The 20,263-nt window shown below is 38.3% G+C and overlaps 1 protein-coding gene across 1 annotated transcript in view; it reads left to right on the top strand.

The window, feature by feature from the left end:
* NLN (neurolysin) overlaps window positions 1–20,263 on the top strand; it is a 101,118-nt gene that overhangs the window by 72,116 nt on the left and 8,739 nt on the right. The window contains exons 9-12 of the mRNA XM_077773560.1: window positions 3,583–3,784; window positions 14,559–14,745; window positions 15,061–15,189; window positions 16,600–16,736. Coding sequence (XP_077629686.1) covers window positions 3,583–3,784; window positions 14,559–14,745; window positions 15,061–15,189; window positions 16,600–16,736 — 655 coding nt within the window. The remainder of the gene's footprint in view (window positions 1–3,582; window positions 3,785–14,558; window positions 14,746–15,060; window positions 15,190–16,599; window positions 16,737–20,263) is intronic.

The following is a 20,263-nucleotide window of genomic DNA, read 5'->3' as shown; positions in this document are numbered from 1 at the left end:
ATTGGAAGACTACCCAGCATATAGCAATTGCTTAATAAATGTTTGCAGCTATCATCATCGTTATCATCATCTAGTTTGTGTACTGCACTTACTTAATTTTAAATTGGCCCCCAAAATATTTTTTATTCAGATAATCTGTCTGCCAGTACTCTTCAGTCTATGGCCACTTCCCTGAGTCTGGCTGAGAGGCAGCACAATACAGTAAGAACATCACAATCTTTGTAGTCATTCAGACTGAGTTGGGATGCTTAAATGACTTAACCCCTTTGAGACTCCATCTCCTCCTCTGTAGTATGGGGCTGGTGATCCCTTTATACCATTGTTCTGTGCATTGGCTATATATGCATATCACCCAGGCTAGGTATTCAGCCAATGATAAGAATTCAAAATAATGCTGTCTCTGAAACTATGGACTCTGTTTGATCGGAAATGAAAGGATTTGAATCACTTTCTCTCTAGGCTGCTTTCTCTGTTTTCTTAACATTTTTTTAATGTTTGTTTATTTTTGAGAGAGTGAGAGAGATTGATCATGATCAGGGGAGGGGCAGAGAGAGGGAGACACAAAATCCGAGGTAGGCTCCAGGCTCCGAGCTAACTGTCAGCACAGAACACTATGCGGTGCTCAAACCTACAAACTGCGAGATCATGGCCTGAGCCAAAGTCAGATCCTTAACTAATTGAGCCACCCAGGCACCCCTCTAGGCTACTTTCTGAACCAAAGCCAGCCTGTTAACCAATTACCAATTCATCTTACTAAATAGGCCAAAGGAAATTACAATATCCCCTAGCTTAGTAGCACAGACAAGTTTTTAATCCACAGACTTTAGGTGACTTTGGGTCACTACTGGGAAGGAGGCTGGTTAACTATGCCATTCAGACAATGGACAGTTGTGTCTTATCCCAATGTTTTATGGACTTACTTTCACTTTTGTTATGGTCTAAAAATAAGCCCTTGCCAAATGTGGATGAGTCTATTTTTAATTGAAGAGTGTCAGCATACAATTTTAAGCCAAGAATTCTTTTAGGGGAGATCCTTCAATGTTGGAGTCTTCTATAACCATCCCCCAATTCCACTTCCAGGGTCAAAGATAGCAGTTCTTGCCACCGCATCCTGCTGCCTCCCTGCCAACATATCACTGATTTCTTCTTATTCTGAGATCTGGCCATTCCTACCAGCACCGGTATGGGGATCAGAAGCTGACCTCTTGTGAAAGTAGTGACCTACTTAATATTCATCCCCTGTCACCTTCCTGTCACTCCATAAAAGTGACATAGAGTAATTTGTTTTGTGACTCAAAAGGGGATATTTTGAATAAGTTTAAGAAAGCCCAGTTACTTTTTTTTAAATCACACTTCAGGGTTTTTTTTTTCACTGAATACTGACATTCTCAAAACAAAAACAAAAGTATTCCGATGGTTCCAATATAAGATGCCTGATGAGGAAAGAAAATTTTTTTAAATTCACATCGTTTTATAAACAGTATATGAAAAGGCAAACCTCAGAATAAAGAATCCCTTAAAATTAAATGAATCAAGTTTAGTTTTTAAAAGGAAAGATTAAAAATCCCTCAATGCCACTAATTTTCAAATTGATAGAAAGTATTTGATTTTAAGCTATTCTAAGACTTTAAAAATTCTCCAAATATCTCAACCGTTGTCTCTCTAGCACAGTAGCACTGATATTACTCTCAAATTAAGAAAACTTTGGAGGGGGTTGGGAGGAGAATACAACAGAATAAACATGTTTCAGATTACTTTAGTTTTCTCCTGTTAAAAATAAGATTTATAGGTCTCTTTATACATTTCCATCTAACTACACAAAATTCTTCCAGAAACAGTAATTAGCCCATGAAACAACCAGAAGGTTGGCTGGCTGAAAATGTTATGACATTCATTGTACAGTTTCTGGTATACATGTCCATAGGTTCTCTCCCCTCCTCTCTCTGCCTTCCCTTCCCATGTCCCTGCTCAGGGATGACCAGCCTGTGCAGTGGTCCCACCCCACCCTCAGTGGTAGGTCTGGGCCCACGCTGTGTCCCTGTCCTTCCTTCAGAGGTAGAGGGGTTGTTTTGTTTTGTTTTGTTTTCCCTCTTCTCTTTCCCAGTGGCAGTGGGTTTTCACCAGTGCTGATAGGACAACACGGTTTGTTCCTCCCAGAAGTAAGGCAGTGCTTCATTCTTTTATCGAGGTGGAGGCTCCCTCTCCCAGGCCTGCATCAGGACTGATGCTCTCTCAGGTCTCTCCCCTGCCCCTGTCCTTTTGTGTGTGTCCAGGGAGAAGACCCTGAAAATGGATATACATGTGTAACCATACATATATGTCCCGGTGGCTCCCGGTGGCTCCCTGTTTTGCTGGTCCACCATGACCTTTAACAATTTTGTTTTTGTTTTTATAAATTTTTGTTTGCTTGTTTATTTTGAGAGAGAGTGAGCAAGCAGGGGAGGAGCAGAAAGTGAGCAAGAGAGAAAGAAAACCAAACAGTCCCTGAGCTGTCAGCGCTGAGCCCTATATGGGTCTCAGACTCACAAACCTCAAGATATAACCTGAGCTGAAACTGAGAGTCGACGCTTAACTGACTGAGCCAGCCCGGTGCCCCTAACAATTTGTTAAAAGATTTTTCCTACTGGCACTTGCAGTATTTGCCCCAGGTGGAAAAAGTGTGTGCTTCCTCACTTCTTCTATCTTTAGAGTCATCTGTCTTAGATTGTTAGTTGATTGCCTTCCAGTATCTGATGAATTCAAGGCAAGTGACTTGGAGATTATGCAGCATATTATTGTACAGGTATAGGAACAACACCCTTTCCAGCTTTATACCTCATAATAGAAANACTAACAATAACAAAGTAAAAATAACACAAAAAAGAAATTTATCTAAATCAAAACAAATCAAACTAAAAGTTCTACCCCAAACCTGAATGTACTATCAGTCTTCTGAGAAAAAAAAAAAAGAAGAAGAAAACCTACTTCTAGAATAAAGTGCAATTGCACATAGCTTTTGGAGAGACTATCACTCATATCGCATTGTCTAAGAATAGACAAGTTTATAGTAAAATTTATGCTTTTTCCCAAGCTAACTAAAAACGTTCTGTTTCAAAAAGTCCTGACTAGTTTATAAAAGAATCTCATTTAATTGTGAATACTTTTTCTTCCTTGAATAAAAGGAAAAACCTTATTGTCTGATTTTTGGTTTTTATCAATTCTAACTTTGAGAAAAAACTAGTGCTCACTTCAAAAGAAGTTAGTGTTTAGTGACACCATCTCTAAAGAAGAAAAAAAGAACCCATTAAAATAAACACTGAGCTCTATACTAGGTGTGGTGTATATTCTTAATTCTTACATTGAGATTTTTCAACAAAAGAAACCTTGGCAATATAGCTCCTGTGAAGTGACAGTGGGGTTTTTATTTGCTTAGTTTTAGTTTGTACATTTTAATAAAATATTGACCTACTTTCTAAAGGGTGGATTACATGTTCCTGAGTGTCCTCTGGTATCAAGTAAGGCTTCACGACCGAGAGAGGTCACAACAGTGTTGTTGCTAGAGAATAGTGTTCCTTTCTCACCAACAATGCCTCTGGTTCCCAGGGAAGGAAAGTACAACCACGCGGCCTGCTTTGGTCTCCAGCCCGGCTGCCTCCTCCCTGATGGGAGCCGCATGATGTCGGTGGCTGCCCTTGTGGTGAACTTCTCACAGCCAATAGCTGGCCGTCCCTCGCTCCTGAGGCATGATGAGGTGCGGACTTACTTCCATGAATTTGGTCATGTCATGCATCAGATTTGTGCACAGGTGAGTGATTGTTTTATAGTAAACCTACCAGTTGCTTTTCTGGCTTTTTATTTTCTGTACTGCTCTTAGGTTCCTCCCCTTAACATGTTTTTTCAGAAGCTGAACATGCTCAAGAATTTCATAGGCCTTCTGTAAAAACCTAAGATTTTTCTTATTGTGTCCTCTTTAACGGCATATTTTTACTAGAAGATTAATCCACTGATCGAAGAGCTTCACTGAAGACCACCCTACGGAAAAAGATAGAAGACTTATCATTAAGGGTTACAAACACTCTCTTTTGTTCTTTTAATTCTTTTCTTCTGCATAGGAATTTGTTGTAAGCCTCACAGATAAACTGTGCTGTAATCTGTCTCTTCCACTTATTAACACTTTGTTTAGTTTAGTGGTTTTTCAATGGCCTCAGACTCTACTCCTTTTTTTATTAAAAAATTATGTTGAAACACCCTCCACTACTACCCTCAAATAAAAATCATAGATGATCTACTATAACTATAGGGAAAATTTGCCAAGAAGGGGGTGTGGGTGTGTGCAGTGGATTGCAGCGCATTTCTCTTTATTTTTGAAAATGAAAAATACATTTTTTTTTCTCAGCTTTGTAAAACAGTTCAGTAAACTAGGCCCACACTATTCTAGGATAAACCATATGAACTTGTTCATATTTAACTGTTATTTGACATATGAAAACATCAAGTTAGTAGTTCAACCTAACAGTTTAGAAAACTGATATTAACAGAAATGGAGAAACAGTTTTCCAAATTTGAAATCTCTGTGCATCTCTACAGGTAAACTTTTTAATAAGAAACTTTTTGTTAGAATAATTTCAGATTTACAGAAAAATTGCAAAGATAGGACAAAAATTGCCCAGGTATCCCTCACCTTGTCTTCTCTACTGTTAATATCTGATGTTACTATAATACATTTGTCACAACCAAGAAGCCAATATTGCTACAGTACTCCTAACTACACTCAGCACTTTATTTGGATTTTACTCTTTTTTCCCTAACAGCCTTTCTCCATACAAATAATTTTTTAAATTGATATGTCCTCCCTGAATGTAAAAGAAAGACATTTTTATGTTTTCCAAATAGTGATGCCTGGACATGGCTATGTAGTAAGACATAATGAAGTATTCATTAGGAATAAAATCCAGTAGCAAAAACTACAGACTGATAAATGTGGTTTGTGTTGTCATCTCAAGTCCTAGAATGATATTGCCAAATGTCTTGGTTCAGGTTACTATAGCAGAATACCATAGGCTAGGTGTCTTACAAGCAGTAGAAATTTATTTCTCAGTCAGCTCCACACACTAAAAGTCCAAGATCAGGGTGCTGGCAGATTTGCTATCTAGTGAGGAGAACCTGCTTCCCGGTTCAGAAATGGTGTCTTCTCACTATGTCTTCACATGGTAGAGGGGGCAGGGGAGCTCCCTGGCATCTCTCTTGTAAGGACACTAATCCCACTAATGAAGGCTCTACCTTCATGACTGAAGTACCTCTCAAACACCTTGTTTCCTACCATCATGTTGGAGGTTAGGATTTAACATATGAGTAGGGGGAACAGAGACATTCCATATTGATCTATAGCACCACTGGTGATTTTCCAAAATGGTGACCATCTCTTGGGAAACCTATAAACAAAAAAGCAGTCTTGCTTTGACTTACACAGTGGATCCCATTAAAGAGTACTGGAAATTAAAAGTGGGTAAAATACTTTACAGAAATATGTGCAATGGAGTTAGTTTCTGGGCTTACTTAATTACAGATTTTTCACTTATATGAATGTCCAGTAGGACATATGAATGGTGTGCAGCATACGGAACCTGTTTGGGTTTTTTTTGTCCTGGTATGTACAATTCAGACCTTGGACATCTAGTATCCCTAGCCCTCAAAATCACTCCTAATCATTATAATGACGAAAAATGTACCCACTTAATTCCAAAATACTACTGATACTGTTGTTAAAAAACTGTTTAGTTGTTTCACCGTTTTATTTTTATATTATGGTATTTCCATGTTTATTTGAAAAAACATAGGGAAATAAGACTTAAATCTGTTCAGATAAATAAGTCCTTATATACTGATGTAGCCATTTCTATCCTGAGTTCAATCCAAGGAAAGGAAATCTTTCAGAATAACCTAAATTTTCTTTCCTGCATAGTTTTAAAGTACTTTCACAGCTATAGGGGTCCTGAAATACTTATTTTCAGTCAGTGTCCATTTGTGGCTGAGATTTCCTTTAGTTAGGATAAGTCTCATTTTCATTTTTCTAAAGTATTTTAATGAATAATGTATATTTTTATTATATTAATATAATTATTGATATTATACATATANGTATATATATCATATACAGATGATAGTATATATGATGATGATAGTGTTCATATATGGTGTCTTTTGAAATAGTGAACTATTTTCAATTCTTAGAGTTTGCCTAACCTCCTTCATGAGCACCATATGTGTCATATAGTTAATTAGTATGTAGTACAATCCCTTGATGGGTCATCTCCTCACAAGCTTGTCTTTGAAAATTCTCTATTTGTCTCTTAATTCCTTCAAATGTCCTGTAATGTTTTTAAAATTTTTAAAGATAAAAATGTTGAATTACCTTGTTGTACACCTGAAATTCATATAATATTATATGTCCACTACATATCAATTTAAAAAAAAACTTTTAGGTAATCTTATACAGAACCAGTAATCACTACTTAGTCTCAGAAGTAATGGGCGCAGGACCATTTTCTTGCAGCTCTATACTAATTTCAAAACCTTTTATGGGCACCTGGGTGGCTTAGTCGATTAAGCGTCCGACTTTCGCTTGGGTCATGATCTTGCGGTTCATTGGTTCGAGCCCTGCGTCAGGCTCTGTGCTGACTGCCAGCTCAGAGCCTGGAGCCTGTTTCAGTCTGTGACTCCCTCTCTCTCTGACCCTCCCCTGCTCACGCTGTCTCTCTCTCTCTCTCTCCTAGAAATAAATAAAACATTTAAAAAAAAAAAAAACACCTTTTGTATTCACCTAAACTGGGTGATAATGAATAAGGAGCTTAATAGCCTGTATGTTTAGTGATCCATCTGACTTCTCTGAGAAATACACAGTGAATTAAATTTGCCATACCTGTTCACTAGATTAATGCTAAGATCTAGCAGCTCAGTGTTTAGTTTCTGCACCTTGGCACTGTGCAAGTTTGGTGACCAGAAGAGCTCATTGGAGCTTGCCATAGTAATGTTTAAATGTGCCTACAGGAACATCCAGTTTTCAAATGTGTAGGTGCACTAGTTCGATATGTCTACTATGTCATCATTCAGGAGATGAGTTTCACTCATATTTTCTTGTGTTTATACTACTGGGTATATAATTTTGAAGATAATAATCACACGGTGGTATCTTTAGTATCTGTTCTTGTTTCTTGGCTTTATTGTGGTTTGAGCTCTCAGTACTATCACTGGCCTTTTGAACTTAGGTAGAAGAGAAAAGTAATGCTTCTTAATAGCTTCCATTGTGTTGTCTTTGTTCGTTTGTATATTAAAAGCAATGATTTTTGGACTGTTAGAAATCATTATTTTAAAGCAACACATAATCATAATAAAGCCTTATTAGTTCAAAGTGAAAGGGAAAAACTCCAAATTATTTAATTCCAAATAATGTATTAATTTGGTCAAAGTCTGATAGAGAGCTTCTTGTCTTGTGAATAAACCCTGTATCAGTCAGGAAGGCAACCTAGTGATAGGATAAGAGTGTTGAATTAAAAATCATCCATGTGCTTGTGGGCTTGATGTGTGACTTTTGGCAAGTTATTTCACCTCCTTGAACCATCTCATTTTTCTTACTCATAAATGAAGACAACACTTCTCATACCTACTTTCCTGAGGTGCTAATGAGATTTAATAATGTATGAAAGGTATTTGGGAAAGCATAAGTTGTCATACATGTTTGAAGTTTTTTTCTAACTGTGTTTATACATAATGAAACCCTTTGGGGACCAATATGTAACACACAAGTCATAATTTAATAGGAGGAAAAAAGAGTCTATAAGGCAAAGTACTATTGCTTACAGTGTAAGAGATTCACAAATGCTTATCTTTCTGTGGATTTTGGGTGAAAATCTGTGGAAGGTGATTAGAAACCAAGTTTGTGTTTTTCTCTTGTTTGAATGATTATTGCCTACTTGGAAATTTGATTCCTGAAACCAGAACAGAATAAACAATTTATAGAGGGTTATGAATGGTGGGATTAGTTGAAGAGAATACCTTCAGTATTAATACGGAGAAATAGATACTTCGAGGAAACCGAGGACAATCACGATCACATCAGTCGAGACCATACCTGGTTAGGCAAACTGGGCAGGCTAAGAAGGATAATAACAGTCAAGGTTTGGTGAGCACTGTCCATGTTCCAGACACTATAATCAGTGCCTTCCATTCATTAATTAATTTTATCCCCACAGTATTCTCTGAAGTGGATTTACCAACCTACTTCTCTTATTATACTATTATTCCCCCTATTTTCAAGCAGAGAAAACTGATACTGAAGAGGGTTAAATGGTTCACACACAGTCTGACTGTCATTCTCTTCACTACTCTATTGACCGTAACCATTTTGGTGCTCTCCTGTGCCCTGGAGACAGCACTGTGTCATGTGGTCAGAATTTGGTCTCCCAAGTATGTATTCCTGTTGGATCGACTTTTATCTCCTTAGCTTCTTAAATGACATTCCCTCGAAATCAATCATATATAAGTATGTATGGAATGAATGAGTTTATCTAGTTCCACATGTCCCTCTGTGTAAGGTGACCTTTTAGGATTTAGTCCTGAAGTTCAGTGAACTCTTATCAACAACCTTGTAGTCTCTCCTCTCTACTCCCTGCCCTGTATGCTGTTAGAGTTTCCATCATCAGTGTTATAAGTGATTTCTTTCAGGATCTCAATTTTGTTAGTTTATTTATGTGTGTGTTTATTTCTTTATATATACATGCGTGTGTACACAGAACAAATGGTGAAGTCAGAAGCCAACTGTGATGACCCATGCACAGTTTGTTTCTATTTGGGGACACACTTACTTCATTTGCTTACTGTCTTTTCTACACATTTTTTTTAATAATTAGAAAAAGTTATTTTAGCAGAGAGCCTGAAGATTTTTTTTTAATGTTTATTCATTTTTGAGAGACAGAGTGTGACTAGGGGAGGGGCCGAGAGAGGTAGACACAGAATCTGAAGCAGGCTCCAGGCTCTGGACTGTCAGCACGCAGCCCAATGCAGGGCTTGAACTCATGGACCGTGAGATCATGACCTGAGCCGAAGTCAGACACTTAACCAACTGAGCTACCCAGGCGCCCCTAGAAAAAGTTATTTTAAAAGGAGGCAAATGTTTAGTTGATTCCTTAGAAGCAGAGGTATTGATTATTTGTTGTGTCTGACGTGTGATAGAATGGAGTTCAAAAGAAAAACAAAAAAGGAGATAATATCTGAATGTTTTGAGTTTAGTTTGAGGACACGAAATGTAGAAATTAAAATTAAAAGAAGAAGAATATTAAGTAAAATGATATCAATTAAATATTTATTAAGTATAGAAAGAAGACAATAGAGTAGTAATGTTAGGTTGAGGCTAGGAGGTCAGGTGAAGTATGAGAGTAAGAGAAAATATCTTAGAGTTGTTTTAGTTAGGGTCTTCGTACAGAAATATTCTCCTCATAGGCATGCCTGAGTGGCTTAGTCAGTTGAGCCTCCAACTTCTGTTCAGGTCACAATCTCAGGGTTGTGAGTTCGAGCCCTATATCTCACTCTGCTGTCAGCACGGAGCCTGCTTGGGATCCTCTGTCCACCTCTCTGTCCCACCCCCAGCCATGTGCATGTACATGTACTTGCTCTCTCTCAAAAATAAATAAATGTTAAATGAAAAAACATTCTCCCCATACCTTCATTTATTTCACAAATATTTATTGAGTATGTACAACTTTCTGGGCATATCCTGCATTTTAGAGATACAGTGGTAAATATGGCACACATACTCCCTAACCTTCTTAGTTAGCATTTGAGTTTGAACTAAACTTTTATTTGTTTTTATCTAAAAAGAAGAAATGTATATACAGGAAGGAGTAGTCAGAAAGATATAGCCACTTTGGGGATGAGCCTGTGAGTTCAAGATGGCAGTATTTACAACCTCTTCGGGTTATGTGTTGTTTCTCATGTCTTTCAAATAATAGTGATACTGATCTGCTGAACTGTAGGGCTGCTGTGAAGATTAATAAGCAAGTCAACAAAGTGTTATTCAGGGTCTCTTTATTACTGTTATTACTTCCAGTTATGACTAGGTATGTGTGAAGTTAAAAGTATGAACTTTAACCCTGTACTTGCCCCAAAGTCTAGGAGACAGTGGCACTTTTCTTAATGCTTTGTTATATAAATTTCTGCATCATCTGTACATTTTGGGGTAAGTCATACAGGTTGGGGTATGGAATGACTGCTAAGAAATCAATAGGGGATCTCTTCACATACCCAAAGTCCATTCTCCTGAGTCCATTCTCCCCTCCGTTTCCTTTTCTAAACACAATACCCTTATTGATTTCAGAGATTGCTTTTTCTTTGAGTTTGGATTTGGTATCATGAAGATAACACTTTAGTTATAGCCACTAAAATCAATCAGTCTCTTAATTAGAACAGTAACCCATAAAACTTGGGTCTTTAAATACAGCAAAAGCCCACATGACTTTTGAGCTTTAGTTTATATAATTTGGCTCCGGTTCTTGCTGTATTTTATGAATTGAGAAGTTAAACTCTATACCATCAAGTCATCTGTTGTAAAAATCTATAGTGGTGTATATTTTAGGTGTCCTATTGTCTGTTTAAAAAGGTAATGAAGATAAATCTCATAGTTTTAGACAACTTTCTACCTTTCAAGAACTTCTGACCAAACAGAAATCTAAGTTTACATGATTTTCTAGGCTTTTATTGTCAAAATATTTCTTGCACCAATAATACTCTAAAACTCTTTGAAATGTCACCTGCAAAACATTTTGTTAATTGAATTATTTTGTGTTTATTTTACAATGCTCTGCTTTACCAGGGAAGTATATTAACATCAGTAGTTATTATAGCCCATAAGCTACTATATTTGACACCTTTAAATTGCTCTTACTGAAAACTATATATTGGGGTGCCTGGGTGGCTCAGTCGATTGAACATAGACTCTTGATTTCAGCCCAGGTCGTGGTTCCAGGGCCTTGGGATTGAGCCTAGCTTCGGGCTCCAGGCCAGGATGGAGTCTGCTTAAGATTCTCTCTCCATAACCCCCGCCCCTGTTCTCGCACACTCTCTCTTCTCTTTCTCTCACATAAAATTTAAGGGTGCCTGAGTGGTTCAGTCAGTTAAGCATCTGACTCTTGATTTTGTCTCAGATCATGATCTCACAGTTCATGAAATTGAGGCCTGTGTTGGCCTCTGTGCTAACAGCGGGGAGCCTGCTTGAGATTCTCTGACTCTCTCTCTGTCGATCATGACCTGTGTCTGTCTGTCTGTCTGTCTGTCTGTCTGTCTCTCTCTCTCTCTCTCTGTCCTTCTCCCACTTGTGCTCTTTCTCTCTCAAAATGAATAAAATTGAAAACTTAAAATAAAATTTAAAAAATTTTTTAAAAAGTATATAAAAGATTTTTTAGGGATCTTTGGAATCTACAGTTTAATACTAGGGAGTAGTGTTTGCTGGCTGGTCAACAGTGAGTAATAAGTCAGCAGTGATGCTGTTTTGCCTGTCAGACCCCCAGCAGCCTCCTACATCCTAAGACTTGCTCAGGATTTCTCTGTAGACTTTGACAGTGGCTGACTGTGGATTCCTTTCTTTTTAGAATTTAGTTGTTTGCTGGAAATTGAGCTTTTGAATTTCCTAGGTTCTTTGTCCTCCTCATTTGAAAAATATTTAAATGATCTTGCTCACAGGGCACACAGAGGAACAACATGACTGACTTTCGGGAAATTAGTAAGCAGTAGGGTTATTTTTAGCCTTTACTCCTTGCAAACATTTCCTTTTGTTCTTTAGAAGACATTGTTGATCTGTTCATTCATTTGCTGCCTCTCCCTCCCTCCCCCAAGCACCACCCGATGGCTTCAGGCAGAATAAGCCCTCTCTTCTCTACTCTGCATGACATAACTGTGTTAATTCTTATTTTATTCTGTTTTGACTCATGAGTTATTCATTTGTTCATGTTTTTCTAGGTTCTGAATTACCACCACCACCTCCAAATGCACACACACAATATGTTGTTATTTGGAGTTAACGTGCACCCTCATCTGCAAATGCTACCCGAAAAATATTCACAGAAGCAGAATATACAAAATGTATATTTTTGTCAAAATATTGTGTACTGGTAGCTGATGGTGTGGTTTATTTGCCCTTATTTGCTCTGTTAGTACTTCTTTAATAACTGTAATCTTTAGAAAATCATGCAGTTAGTATTACAGAATCAATCCCAAGTCCAGGGTAGATGGTTACAAAGGCTGACCTTTACATCCAGCCTCATGTTTGATCCTCGAAACGAACAGCTTCCAGTATATAGAGGAAGTAGGATTTCTAAGGAAATACAACCGAAACCTCCCTTTTGGTCTTTTTTTAAAGGCCGGTTTGATAAAAGACTTTGCTACTTGTAACTTCCAGGAGAATTTAGTTATTTTGCAACATCATAATTTAAACTTTTTTTTTTCATTTTTCTGTAAGGTAGAGAGGCATTATTATAGCAATTGTGGTTAAAACTGTGGGTTTCTGGGGAGGGGGGCACCTGGGTAGCTTAGTCAGTTGAGCATCCAACTCTTGGTTTTGGCTCATGTCATGATCACATGGTTCATGGGTTCGGGCTCTGCATCGGGCTCCATGCTGACAGTTGCAAAGCCTGCTTGGGATTCTCTCTCTCCCCTTTCTGCTCCTCCCCTGCTCGCTCACACACACACACACACACACACACACACACTCTCTCTCTCTCTCTCTCTCTCTCTGTTTCAAAATAAATAAATAATTTTAAAAAACCTAAATCTGGAATCAGACCACCTGGTTTCAAATCCTATTTCTACTGTTAATCTCAGTATGTTTCAATTTCCTTATCTCAAAACAGAGATCACAGTATATACTTCATACAATTATTTTGGAATTTGAATCAGAAAATCCATGTAAAGGGCCTAGCTTAATGCCTAACGTGGTAATGTCTCAATAGATATCCACTATTATATGATTATTGCATCAGATTTTTTTATCTAAATATAAGATATTTGTTATTTTGGATTATTATCTGAAACAGGCAAAATATTCAGTTTTCTAGAACCCTTGCCTCTTTCCTATAAGAATTTTTTATTGGGATGTCCTCAAACACAGGTGGCCTAATTCCAGCATCTAGCAAGTTTCATTCCCTTTGGCCCTTCAGTATTTGCAACTCTTCATATCTAGAATCAGTGCAATTATAATAGGAAGTCAAGCAAAACATTTTTTTGCATAAAGAGAGGAAGGCAGAATGTGAAATGGCGTTGACATCTGTGCTTCTGCCCTGGGCCAAAAGCAGAATCGTAATTTGCTGCTGATTCGGCATCCCATCTGGTGCCTTCTCCTGTGCTTAAGCCCTTCTTCCTTTTTCTTCCCCTCAGAGCCCCAGGGATGATGATGTCAGGGAAAGATTGGGATTGTAATACGTCTGAAGAAGGAAACAGAAGAGGGGTTCAGGGAAAGACAACAGAATGATAACCCCCATTGTGCAGATGAGCAGGTTGATTTAATGCTGAGTCTTCTCTGCTGGTGTTAGTTTTACACAAGTTCTGTGGACAGTGTGAAAAGTAGAAAGTATCAGCCTGTTCTAGTGAATTCCTCTCTTTCTGATCAAGACCTTTTCTGACATCTGATTCAACAATTTACTAAACTTTACTTGAAAAAAAATTTTTTTAACTCTTAGCCAAACCCTCATAATAAGTCATTTATTTTTACAAGGAATGCTTTAACTTCTGAGTATATTCTTTATCCAGGAAGCTATACCTTCATTTAAGTCACTTCACTTACCAACTTATACATACTTCTGACTCCTCCTGAAGTGGCTTTTGTTTTAACCTCTTCTTCCCTGAGAGGTACAACTAGGCTTTCTACAACACAGTTATCTTAGAATCACATATTTAAAGTTCAGAACACAAAATATAACACACATGCAAAGGGTATCTGTCTGCAATGTTGTAATTTACCTCTTTGATTTTGATTAAAACTTGAATAGTTAAAGGGGCACCTGCATGGCTCAGTTGTTTGAGCATCTGACTTTGGCTCCCTCCAGTCATGGTCTCAAGGTTGGTAAGTCCCACATTGGGCTCTGTGCTAACATCTTGGAGCCTGGAGCCTGCTTCAGATTCTGTCTCTCTTTCTATCTTTCCCTCCCCCTCCCACACTCTATCTCTCTCTCTCTCTCAAAAATAAGCATTAAAAATTTTTTTTTAACTTTGATAGTTAAACAAGAGAGTGATGAGTGTTTTAAAAGGCATGTTTTGAATAAACAAAACAAAGCACATGAAATAGAGAAGTGGTGAGAAACTATCTTGAATCTATTTTTAATGGAAAATTTTTTTCAATATTTTTACTTACAAAGCTTAAGGCTTGTTTTAACTCAGACTGATTTTTTTTTCATTGACGATTTCCTGATGATTGTTCCAAGTTTGTCTGTGATTTAATAGAATGAAATATTACTTTAACATAGAGTACTTGGGGGTTATTTTTTAGGCTGCTTTTCATTCAGTGCTCTAAAAAAAACACCTTTATGTTTACTTTCTAGACTGATTTTGCTCGATTTAGTGGAACAAATGTGGAAACTGACTTTGTAGAGGTGCCATCACAAATGCTTGAGAATTGGGTATGGGACATCGATTCCCTCCGAAGATTGTCAAAACATTATAAAGATGGAAGCCCTATTATGGATGATCTGCTTGAAAAACTTGTTGCTTCCAGACTGGTCAACACAGGTATGACCTGAAATTTTAGAAAAGGAAAATACATTAGAATTGCTTTAGTAGGGAATGTCTGACTTCTTCTATAGAACCTACTTCCCCTGTAATCATCCCCTCAGAGTGCTCATGTGGGGAGGGGAGACCGCTAAATATCCCGGGAATGGTCCAAGAAAAAAAAATACATCTCCTTTTAAATCTTAAATGAGGTATCTTGCTCCCATTTTGTAATATGTACTATAGGCATCAGTTTTTTAAATCTTTCGTCTTATGATATTAGAACATGTAGTTCTGTCTTCTCCAAAACATGCCCAAATATTCTTATCCTATTAGGTCTTCTGACCTTACGCCAGATTGTTTTGAGCAAAGTTGATCAGTCTCTCCATACCAACACGTCGCTGGATGCTGCAAGTGAATATGCCAAATATTGCACAGAGATTTTAGGTGTCGCTGCGACTCCAGGTGTGTAAGCACTGTGACTTGAATTCCTTTTTTCCTGTGAAGCGCAGAGTACCCTCCTAACACTGTCAGGGAACAGAGTTTTTCAGGCAGCTTACCTAATATATATTTGCTTCTGATTTTTTCTAATCAGGCCATGACTTTCTGATAAGCTTACTATGTCCATATGACTTATCCTGTCCAAATGTGTTTAAAGGAAAGGTGGCTCCAGCTTTGCAGCATTTTAGTGTAATCAGGCATGAGCAATTGGCCTCCACCCCAGAGCAGAGAAAGCCATGCACATTTGGCAACACCCACCTGGCTCCTCCCTCCATATGTGTGCCCTGACTTCCCAGTGATTTCACTGAGAAATTAGCCAATGGGGCAATTTTGGAGAGAGGCACAAACTTCTACCTTGTTTCTGATTTCGGTTCTGATATCACTTAAGGCATTTTAACTAGCCTTTTCTAACCCAGTATTTATGAGATTCGTGTGGGTAGGTGGGCAGGTGCACACGTGCACTGTGTTTACATTTGTATTTATGTATTTTAAGCCAACATGTAGTTGTTCAAGTAGACATAGTTGGCAAGGTGACTTTTTTCCACCAAGGAAGTTGTTATTTAAATGAACCTGTCACACTGATAGTGATAATAAAGGCCAGAAAAGTCCAATTGAGGTCAATCCAGTCTCCTCACCTTTGTGATCTGTTTATAGTAGACCATACAACAGCTTTGTGCCCGAGACCACTTTGACAAAATCCTTTTTCTTTTTTTTTTTTAAGTCAGTTTATTTATTTTGAGAGAGAGTAGGGGAGGGACAGAGACCGAGGGAAAGAGAGAATCCCAAGCAGTCTCTGTGATGTCAAAGTCCAAGATGTGGGGCTCCATCTCACAAATGGCGAGATCCTGACCTAAATCAAGAGTCAGATGCTTAAACTGATGGAGCCACCAAGCACCTTGAAAACCTCCTTTTTAAAAGTAGCCCTAGAGGTAGACTGAGTTGGTAAAATCTTTTTAGCTTTTTAAATAAAGTCTTCTTCTTCAGTAAGTGCCATTCTGACACATTTTAGATATAAGACCGTGTGACAAGGAGTAGGCTTACTATTAGAGTATCTGTAAGACACAGGTGTCTAAGAAAGGACTGAGTAGTTCTGAAATACTGAGCTACCTGATGGGTGTGGACAAAGCCTCTGAAACTATTGTTAGACATTCCAGAGCTTAGGGCTGAAACCAGCTCTGAGGTTGAGTCATCATAGCCGAGAAGTTTGTAAACATCTTGGCCAGGGGCACATGTAAACCCAGGGAATACGACAGGTGAGATACTGCTTGTGTCACTCTCCAGTCTCTAGACTCTCCATAGGGAAACCTTAGCTAGCTGATAACCTGATAATTAACATTGGCTATCACATTGATTGAAATGTATCTTTCTTTAAAGGCACAAATATGCCAGCTACTTTTGGACATTTGGCAGGGGGATATGATGGCCAATATTATGGATATCTTTGGAGTGAAGTATTTTCCATGGATATGTTTTACAGCTGTTTTAAAAAAGAAGGGATAATGAATCCAGAGGTATCGTATTTTCTTTTCTCCTTTTGTTAATTTTGCAATTCCTGGTGTAAAATATGTATTACATCTAGATTTTAGAGTAAGAGATTTGGTTAACAGCTTTTAACTTGAAAATCTTGTATCTTCTCAAATCATACATCATTAAGTTGCAGTGCACAGGTGATTAATTCTGTAAGTCAAAAAAAACCTACTACATTTTCTTGCTTATTAACATTCCAAAATATTGCATAATTAAAATTCAAAGCTTTGTTTATGCATTTGAGAATTTATAGCTGCTAGTTTTGACATATGCCATACAATGCTTTAGTTTTATAGGAGGTTGGGAAAGAAAGGTAAATTCTTTCCTGATGTGAATGATCTAGGTATGTTTTCACATTCTCTACACAGTTTCTTTATACATTTTCTATGGGAGGTACACTTTCTCTGTGGCTGGCATGCCCCACCTACTACATAGTTTGTAACTGAAGTGCCTGTAAGTAATTTAAGCTGCTTCATTAACCTGAGCGATTCCTTTCTGTGTACGGTGAATTGATTGCCAGGTGGCTACCAGCCAAACCTTCTTTGAGTTATAGTCCCCCAGCCTCCACTCTTGTTGAAGACTCAGCTGCCAGATTATTTCTTAGGCCTGATGCCTTTTTCAGTGTGCTTCTCATTCTGTTTGATCCAGAAATTAGAAGAGCAAGGATCAAAATCAGGTTCTCTGTGCTTTCAGCCAACCAGTTCATTCGCCCCAACTTTGTGTTTCTGGATCGCATAGTACCTCACACATATATACTGAAATACATTGCTATAACTTAGACTGCCATCCCACCCTTCTTCCCAACCCCCTAAAAAAGAAACAAAAACAAAAAACAAAAAACAAAAAAAAAAAACCAACTACCTCCAGGGTACCTACATCATATACACTAGCCTTCCCAATCATTCCATCTACCCAGGCTGTTAGGTCACTGTAAGCCTCCTTCCATTCCCTGGCCAACCTCTTACAATGGTCATCCACTGACTGTTCTCATATATATCTTGACTTCTGCATGACCCTTAGCTAGGTACCAAGCCCTGGATTTCTCTACCATCTCACTTAGAGATGGTGGTGCCCTTGGGATTCAGAGCTTTCCAGTTAAGATTGTGTAACTCAGTTAACATGCCCCACTACAGAATCATGCTATCCAACCTGAGGTGGACACCAAGCTTCCTAGCTGTCCCGTTCTACTTCCCTTATTGAGATCCCATGAGTCTCCTACCACCTCTCTCCCCCCACTAAGAAAATTAAGGTCATCAAGACTAAGTATTTCATCTTTTTTTTCTCTTTCTATACTTATCTTCTTTCCCTCTGTCTCAGAGACATCTTTAATACCAAGGCTTACTAGTTTGCCATCTTGGCAGAAACTTGCTACTGCCTCTGGTAACCCTGTTGATACTATTCTGTTCTCCTTCCTTTCACAGCCTAATTTCTTGGTGTAAGAAACTATCTATGCAAACCTCTATTTTGTGTCCACCAACAGACCTGGAAAATTACTCTCCCTCCAGAGTTACCACTGATGACCCAATCGCCAACTTCCAGAGCCCCCCACCAACCCCCTTTTGTTACTTACTGTTTCTTGCTATTCTTCTCCTTGTTCAGAGTCCTTAGCTTAGCCATCACATTTCTTCCTTAGTTCCCAGAATTCGATGTGTCAGCAGATTTGTGTGCTTCCAAAGGTGTTTGCACTTTCACAGATATGTTCATTCTATTTCTTCCGCCTAAAATGTGTGCCTTCCTTGTCTCTACCTCTTAAAAATCTTAACATTCTTTTAAGTTTGTTTATTTACTTTGAGAGAGGTAGTGTGCACAAGCAGTGGGGCAGAGAGAAGGAGATGGAGAAACCCAAGCAGGCTCCATGCTGTCAGCACAGAGCCCCACATGGGGCTTGATCTAATGAACTGTGCTGATATCAAAAGTCAGATGCCTAACTTACTGAGCCACCCAGATACACCCTTAATCTGACCATTTGTAAAGGCCCTATTCACGTGGCTGGCTACTCACTTATGAAATCTTCCAGATCATCTGACCCAAAAGTGGTATTTCCATTTTTTTGAAGAAAAGAATGGACCTGAGCATTAGGGAAGCACTTCAACAAGCTTTTTCTTATGTCCAGAATATTTAATGTAACCCTAACGCAAAGTGAAAAAAAAAAATCAGGTTATAAAATATTTTGTACCATGTTTTATTTTAGAATACATGTTTAGAAAAAGAGTACATCAAAATGTCCATTCATAGCTTCGGGTGATAACTTCATGAGTTTTATTAAATATTTTTTCTGTGCTTTTTATGGAGTTTTCCTTATTTTTTACATAGAGCATGCGTTATTGCAGAAATTAGAAAACAGTGATTTAAAGAGACTCAGGTCCAGTTATATAAAGATGCAATTAAGACCTGTTACTGGCTCTTATTAGTTGGTGAGGCTTCCTGGCATAAGTGCCACAGTACCTTTTTCAGTTAAGCTTCCTCATTCATCTCCTCTGTGCTTCCACTTACACAGCCACACCTCCAGTACCTCCACTGTTACCTCTTCTCTTCCATCTGTCAAGGTAACAGCCCAAATACTGATCCCAGTGGACCCCAAGGAACTTGCAAGTCCAGCAGACGCAAGCGCTGCCAATATGCTTCTATGTACTTCCTCTTATTCTCAAGCTTCACAGCTGGGCAGGCAGCCAGACTACTTGTATTTTAGACCAGGGGCCTGGGGTGAACTTGGAGAATGCAAGATTCCCAACAACTTGGAGTTTTTGCCTTGTAATGTAAAACACAGTTTTCAGTTTCACTATAATTTCTCGGTTCAACATTGCGATATATTATTCATCTTACACCATTAAGCTAACTTTAATTCCTTCCTTTTTCTTTCCTATCAAGTATTCTGGGATATTACATCTTTTCTTGCTCCCTGTTGTCACAACAATAGTGAATCAGGCTCCAGTGATCAAGGAGAATCCCTTTACACCCCACCCTCACCCTCTTCACTGCAGCGGCAGATACTACAGCAACTTTTTAAATAGCCATTTTGTTCCTTCCTGCAGTGTACTGTTTGGGGTTTTTTTTCTTTATTTTTTTATTTTTACAAATGTTTTCTCTAAAGACCTGATTTACAAAATTCAAATACGCACTTATTAAAATGTAGTACTTTGAGACAGTTATCCTGTTCTATGAAAAGTATCTGGTCGTTATTATAGCTATATTGTGATGAAGAGAAAGAATTTATTTATTTATTTATGTCTAATAATCTCTACACTCAACATGGGGTTCAAACTCAGAACCCCGAAATCAAGAGTCATATGCTTCTCCAAACGAGCCATCCAGGTGCCCCAAAAGAATTTTTATAGAAATAATGAATTAGGGGGGGCGCCTGGGTGGCTTAGTCGGTTAAGCGTCCGACTTTCGCTTAGGTCATGATCTCGCAGTTCGTGGGTTCGAGCCCCACGTCGGGCTCTGTGCTGACTGCCAGCTCAGAGCCTGGAGCCTGTTTCAGTCTGTGACTCCCTCTCTCTCTGACCCTCCC

This window comes from Crocuta crocuta, unplaced genomic scaffold (genome assembly GCF_008692635.1).
Source record: "Crocuta crocuta isolate KB4526 unplaced genomic scaffold, BGI_CrCroc_1.0 scaffold383, whole genome shotgun sequence".
In the NCBI taxonomy this organism is placed as follows: Eukaryota; Metazoa; Chordata; class Mammalia; order Carnivora; family Hyaenidae; genus Crocuta; species Crocuta crocuta.
Note: the sequence above shows the minus strand (reverse complement) of the source record. Positions and strands in the feature narration are given on the sequence as shown.